At 48.5% G+C, this 6,706-nt stretch overlaps 1 protein-coding gene across 1 annotated transcript in view; it reads right to left on the reverse strand.

Annotated features, from left to right (window-relative positions):
* Positions 1 to 6,180, reverse strand: part of LOC130487365 (uncharacterized) — a 35,902-nt gene extending 29,722 nt beyond the window's left edge. The window contains exons 1-2 of the mRNA XM_056860857.1: positions 6,042 to 6,180; positions 2,997 to 3,144 (exon numbers count right to left, since the gene is read on the reverse strand). Of these exons, the coding sequence (XP_056716835.1) occupies positions 2,997 to 3,144; positions 6,042 to 6,180 (287 nt within the window). The remainder of the gene's footprint in view (positions 1 to 2,996; positions 3,145 to 6,041) is intronic.
* Between the last annotated feature and the right edge of the window lie 526 nt (positions 6,181 to 6,706).

The raw sequence follows: 6,706 nt of genomic DNA on the forward strand, positions 1-6,706 counted from the left end.
ATTCTTCACCCACATCCAAGACACTACCCATTGGTTTGTTTGGTTATATCAAGTAAGCAAGAGAGGAATGGCAGGAAAGGAGCACAGCAGTCTGATAAGTTTGTTTCTTTTCCTACCAAAACACCTTTTCCCCAAAAAATTAAAGTTCTCTTGTGAAGCATTTCCAAAGCCCCCACAATGAAACTGACTTTGTGCAGGGACAGGGAGGTGTGACCCCAGGTACCGAGGCAGCAGATGAGAAAGGGAAGGGAAGCAGATGAGAAAGGGAAGGGCTGTGGCTTAGTGGTAGAGACTCTGCTTGGCATTCAGAAGGTCCCATGTTCAATTCCCGGCATCTCCAGTTTAAGGGACTAGGCAAGTAGATGATGTGAAAGACCTGCGCCTGAGACCTTGGAGAGCCATTGCTGGTCTGAGTACACAATACTGACTTTGCTGGACCAAGGGTCTGATTCCGTATAAGGCAGCTTCATGTTTAGGGGAGGGGCTGTGGTTCAATTTGTAGAGCATCTGCTTGACATGCAGAAGGTCCCAGGTTCAATCCCTGGCATCTCCCGTTAAAGGGACTAGGCAAGTAGGTGATGTGAAAGACCTCTGCCTGAGACCCTGGAGAGCCGCAGCTGGTCTTAGTAGACAATACTGACTTGGATGGACCAAGGATCTGATTCAGTATCAGGCAGCTCCATGTGTTCATGGAAGGAGTGGGCAGAACATTGCATTTGCAAGAAAATAAACATAAATAAACATAAACTTTTTGCACAATGAGGATTTTTCAACCCTCAACTCTTTCGGCAGGCTCCAAGAAGCTGATGCAGGACTAGGAAGGGGATCTGACGGGATTTTCTCTGGAGGAGAGTAATTGAATGCCTGGCTCTGTTAAAAAGGGACCGAAAGAAGAAAGCCTGCAGGGCCAGGACACAAAAATGTAAAAGTGACCTGGGATGAAAGCAAACGGGCTGGAACAAAAGAAATAAAGTAAATTGGCCGCGTGCTGGATGCTTCAGGCCTCCGTGCTTCATACCCATCCGGGCCTCAGGCAGCTGCTGTTATCAGCACCATGGACAGCTCTTCTCCATAAGCTCATGAACACATGAAGCTGCTTGGTTCTTGTAGGTTATCCGGGCTGTGTGACCGTGGTCTTGGTATTTTCTTTCCTGACGTTTCGCCAGCAGCTGTGGCAGGCATCTTCAGAGGAGTAACACTGAAGGACAGTGTCTCTCAGTGTCAAGTGTGTAGGAAGAGTAATATATAGTCAGAGAGGGGTTGGGTTTGAGCTGAATCATTGTCCTGCAAAAAGTATCAAAGGTAATTTTTGCAGGACAATGACTCAGCTCAAACCCAACCCCCTTCTGACTAAATATTACTCTTCTTACACAATTGACACTGAGAGACACTGTCCTTCAGTGTTACTCCTCTGAAGATGCCTGCCACAGCTGCTGGCGAAACGTCAGGAAAGAAAATACCAAGACCACAGTCACACAGCCCGGATAACCTACAAGAACCAATGAACTCTGACCATGAAAGCCTTCGACAATAACATGAAGCTGCCTTATCCTGAATCAGACCCTTGGTCCATCAAAGTCAGTATTGTCTACTCAGACTGGCAGTAGCTCTCCAGGGTCTCAGGATGAGGTCTTTGGCATCACCTACTCGCCTAGTCCCTTTAACTGGAAATGCTGGGGATTGAACCTCATAGTCTTGATCCAGAAGAAGAAGCAGAAGAGTTGGTATTTATATGCAAACTTTCTCTACCACTTAAGGAAGAATCAAACTAGCTTACAATCACCTTCCCTCTCCCTCCCCACAACAGACACCCTGTGAGGTAGGTGGGGGTGAAAGAGCTCAAAGAGAACTGTGAGTAGCCCAAGGTCACCCAGCTGGCTTCATGTGTAGGAGCTGGGAAACAAATCCAGTTCACCAGATTAGCCGATACTATTCATGTGGAAGAGTGGGGAATCAAACCTGGTTCTCCAGATCAGAGGCCACTGCTCCAAACCACCCATTTTAGCCACTACACCAAGCTGGCTCTCAGAATTTAGAGATCTAAAATCAGGGGATTCTCAGTGCATATGGTAATTTCCAGGCTTTTCTGTGGGGTGCCCTCACCTTCAGAAGTCAGAAGTCAGCGTGGTGTAGTGGTTAAGAGCGGCAGACTCTAATTTGGAGAACTGGGTTCAATTCCCCTCTACATGGAGCCTGCTGGGTGACCTTGGGCTAATCACAGTTCTCTCTGAATGCTCTCAGCCCCACCTACCTCACAAGGTGCCTGTTGTGGGAAGGAGGAGGAAGGAAGGAGATTGTAAGCTACTTTGAGTCTCCTTAAAGGTAGAGAAAAGTGGGGTTTAAAAATAATCTCTTCTTCTTTACCAGAAAGGAGAGTCTGGGTGATTGCTCTCTGACTGAGAAGCACCATCATGAAGAAAGTCCCCCTGGTGTGATCTTTGTTGCTATTGCAAGACCAGGCACAGTCTGTCCTGTCCAGCAAAGCTTTTGGTGTTAAAGCATGTAGCTGTGTGTGGCTTCTCCTGCCCCACAATGGCATTGTGCTTCTTTCTTTTGTTTTGGATTTAACATCTGTTGTTCTGTTCCTACTTTTTCTCATTATCTTTGTTTTTTCTACCATTATTTAATTAACATGCTGTAAGCTACCTTGATAAGAGACGGTGTGGTGTAGTGGTTAGAGTATCAGACTAGGATTTGGGAGATGCAGGTTCGAATCCCCACTCTGCCATGGAAACTCACCGGGTGACCTTGGGCCAGTCACAAATTCTCATCCTAACCCCCCTCACAGGGTTGTTGTGAGGATAGATGAGAGGAGAACAATGTAAGCTGCTTTGAGTCCCCCATTGGGAAGGAAGGCAGGGTATTAATGAAGTAAGTAAAGAAATAAATAGTATTAACATGCATGTGTTGGCATGAAACGGTGGTAGATAAAATGCCTTAAATTGATAAAATTGATGCCCTAAGAAAACAGGCATGACAGGAGAAGAGATACTCACAGATCGTTCTCAGTCTCCGAGCGGTTTTTCTGCTGTCGTCTGTAGACAATGAAGACAGTAACAGCCACCCCAATAATGAGGGAAGCAGCAATCACACCTCCCAGGATACCAAATATTCCTCCTGGCCCTCCCTGGGGCAACGGCTTATCTGCAACAAACAGGGATGCATTTTTTTAAAAACACATGTACACACACAAGAATGCTCCCACTCACCCTTCATATTGGTAACTACAGACAGAGCAGTTTTGATTTGTGCAGGGCAGGCTTTCTTTTGACCATCTGTACATCAGCTCTGAATGAGAGATCATAATCCCCATTTTTGTTCCTGATGTGCAAATTCCACCACAGGTACCTGAAGGGCCCCTGGAGGATGAATTTAAATGACTCCAGCCTTGTTCTACAAATGAATAATGTGCCGTGGAGCCACAACCGACTCAGAGCAATCCCATCCACAGGCTATTCAAGGTAAGAGACGTTCAGAGGTGGTTTGCCATTGCCTTCCTCCACACAGCAACCCCTCTCTTCTTTGGTGGTCTTTCATCCCAGTGGTAACCATCCAAGTACTAATGTGGAGACCAAGCCCTGGGAGGAAAGGCTGAGGGAATTGGGAATGTTTAGTCTGGAGAAGAGAAGGTTGAGGGGGAACATGATTAGGGGAGGGCCCATTGCTCAGTGGTAGAGCATCTGCTTGGCATGCAGAATGTCCCAGGTTCAATCCCCGGCATCTCCAATTAAAGGGACTAGGCAAGTAGGTGATGTGAAAGACCTCTGCCTGAGACCCTGGAGAGCTGCTGCCGGTCTGAGTAGACGATACTGACTCTGATGGACCAAGGGTCTGATTCAGTATTAGGCAGCTTCATGTGTTCATGATTGCTCTCTTTAAGTATTGGAAGGGCAGTCACTTAGGAGGGCAAGGAGCTGTTCCTGTTTGCAGCAGAGGATACGATTCAAAATAATAGGTTTAAATTGCAGGCGGAAAGGTACTGGCTGGATATTAGGAAAAATTTTTTACAGTAAGAGTTGTTCGACAGTGAGTGGAATCAGCTACCTGGGGAGGTGGTGAGCTCCCCCTCACTGGCAGTCTTTAAGCAGAGGCTGGACAAACAATTGTCAGGGATGCTCCATGCTGATCCTGCATTGAGCAGGAGGTTGGACTAGATGGCCTTTCCAATTCTATGATTCTATAACCGTGGGCAAACCTGCTTAGCTTCCCAGCTCTGGCAAGTTTGGCCAAACTCGGCTATTCAGGCTGCTCGTGGCCTTGCAAACCACTTCCGTGATGGTGCCGTCTCTCTCCCCCCTTCAGATTCCTCCTGGGTTGGTTTCCCCACCCCTCCACATGAAGCCAGCTGGGTGACCTTGGGCTAGGTGGGTGGGAGGGGGTCTGTAGTGGGTGGGAGGGGGTCTGTAGTGGAGGAGAACAGTAAAGAACCCCACCGCTGCTTCAGCCCACAGTCTGAGCTCTTCATCTGGGCTCTGCGTTGCAGCAAAGAAGCTGTAGATGAGCCCAGCACTGCTGTAAGTCTGAGCCAAGGCCCTGTATCAACTCAGGGAAACACTTCCGACAAACCCTTTCCAGATATCTGTTATGCACAAACAGACATGAAGCTGCATGATACTGAATCAGACCTTCAGTCCATCGAGATCAGTATTGTGTACTCTGACTGGTAGCAGCTCTCCGGGAGCGCTCTTTCACATCACCTATCACCTGATCTTCAACTGGAGCCTCTGGGGGTTTAACTGGGGACCTTCCAGATACCATGCAGATGCTCTACCACTGAGCCACAGACCCTCCCCCAGAGCAGCTCCCTATTGAAGCTGCCATATACTAAATCAGACCCTTTATCCATCAAGATATGTATTGGCCACTCAGACTGGCAGCAGCTCTCCAGGGTCTCAGGCAGAGGTCTTTCACATCACCTTCCGCTTGCTCCTTTTTAAGTGGAGATGCTGGGGATTGAACCTGGGACCTTCTGCCTGCCAAGCAGATGCTCTACCACTGAGCCACAGCCCCTCGGGAGGGCCACTGGCATGAAATGATTTTTAAGTGTTCCTGCTTTGGTGTCAGGGTCCTGCTGCATGGGATTGGCTCCAACAACATTGCTGAAGGTTAGCATGTCTGGATGAGTTCAACGTCAGGATGGGAGACTCCCTGAGAGACCTGCCTATGCTGCCTTGGGATGCACAACAGAAGCACAGCAGGATATAAATATCAGATGGCTCATGCTTCTAGATCTCATGACAGAAGGCAGATAATTTCCAAACGTTGCTGCTCCATATAGTATAAACAGGCCCACGCATGAAGCTCCTTTATACTGAATCAGGCCCTTGGTCCATCAGCATGGACCAAGGTGGTCCAGAGCCAGTGTGTTGTAGTGGTTAAGAGCGGTGGTTTGGAGCAGTGGACTCAGATCTGGAGAAACGAGTTTGATTCCCAGCTCCTTCACATGAGCAGCAGAGGCTAATCTGGTGAACTGGGTTGGTTTCCCCACTCCTACACATGAACCCAGCTGGGTGACCTTAGGTTAGTCACAGCTCTCTTAGAGCTCTCTCAACCCCACCTATCTCACAGGGTGTCTGTTGTGGGGAAGAGAAGGGAAGGTGATTGTAAGCCGGTTTGATTATTCCTGAAGTGTTAGAGAAAGTCGGCACATAAAAACCAACTCTTCTTTTTCATCATCAAGGTCAGTATTGTCTACTCAGACTGGCAGCATCTTTCCAGTGTCTCAAGGCAGAAGTCTCTCATAGCACCTACTGCCTGGTCTACTGCCCAATATGAATGACCCATTAGCTCGTGTCTAGAGGAGAAGCTTTTTGCTGAACCCATCAGGATTGGTGGTGTGGAGTCCCCAGCTATATCTTCTACTCCCTGTTTCCCAACTCAGTCAGGTGATCTGATTCCCCCTCCCTCCCGCCTTTTTTTCCTGTCCTCCAATTATCTTTCCCTTTCATCACCACCGGGGCTGGAAGTACAAAGCTCCAATTAGCTAGTTTTCAACTTTAATTAGCTTGGAAGGTAGAGCAAATTAAATCCTTTTATCATACGTTTCAAAGCCCTCTTGCATGGAGCCCCCCCCCCTTGCTCCTCCACCCTCAGGGCTCGCTCGCCTTTGAACGAAGGCTGCTTTCCCACTCGCAGGGTCGGCGCTGGCCTCTCTCCCTCTGCCAGGCCAGGATGGGACATCCCGCCTCCAAGGACGGGAGAGGACAAGCTGGTACCCGCACCCTCCCTGACATCCCCTCTGGCTGTTCCCAAGATTGAAAAGGATTAGCCTTCTGTAATGATCTGCAAAGAGAAGGAATGCCACCACCTTTGCGTTGCATAAGATGAGAAAGGCAGGAGAGGATCAAGCGGGGAACCTGGGAGCCGCTCCAAAGACTTTTGGCTCTGCCCGCCTGTGTCTGAGAATGCTGGCAGCTAGAGGAAAGTGCCGCTTCGAGGTAAACCATAAAGGTTCACAGAATTAGGTGCAACAGCATCCAAAGAGAAGCTTGGATTGTGGGACTTTTTCAGTGGATCTTTGCCCAAGATTATTGACTTCATGGATGTACCGGTACTTCATTTCTTCCCTGCCTTTTTGGGAGCCAGAATGGTATAGTGGTTAAGAGCAGTGGCTTGGAGTGGTGGACTCTGATCTGGAGAACTGGATTGATTCCACACTCTCTCAGCCCCATCTATCTCATAGGGTGTCTGTTGTGGGGAGGGGAAG

This window comes from Euleptes europaea, chromosome 14 (assembly GCF_029931775.1).
Source record: "Euleptes europaea isolate rEulEur1 chromosome 14, rEulEur1.hap1, whole genome shotgun sequence".
Lineage (NCBI taxonomy): Eukaryota > Metazoa > Chordata > Lepidosauria > Squamata > Sphaerodactylidae > Euleptes > Euleptes europaea.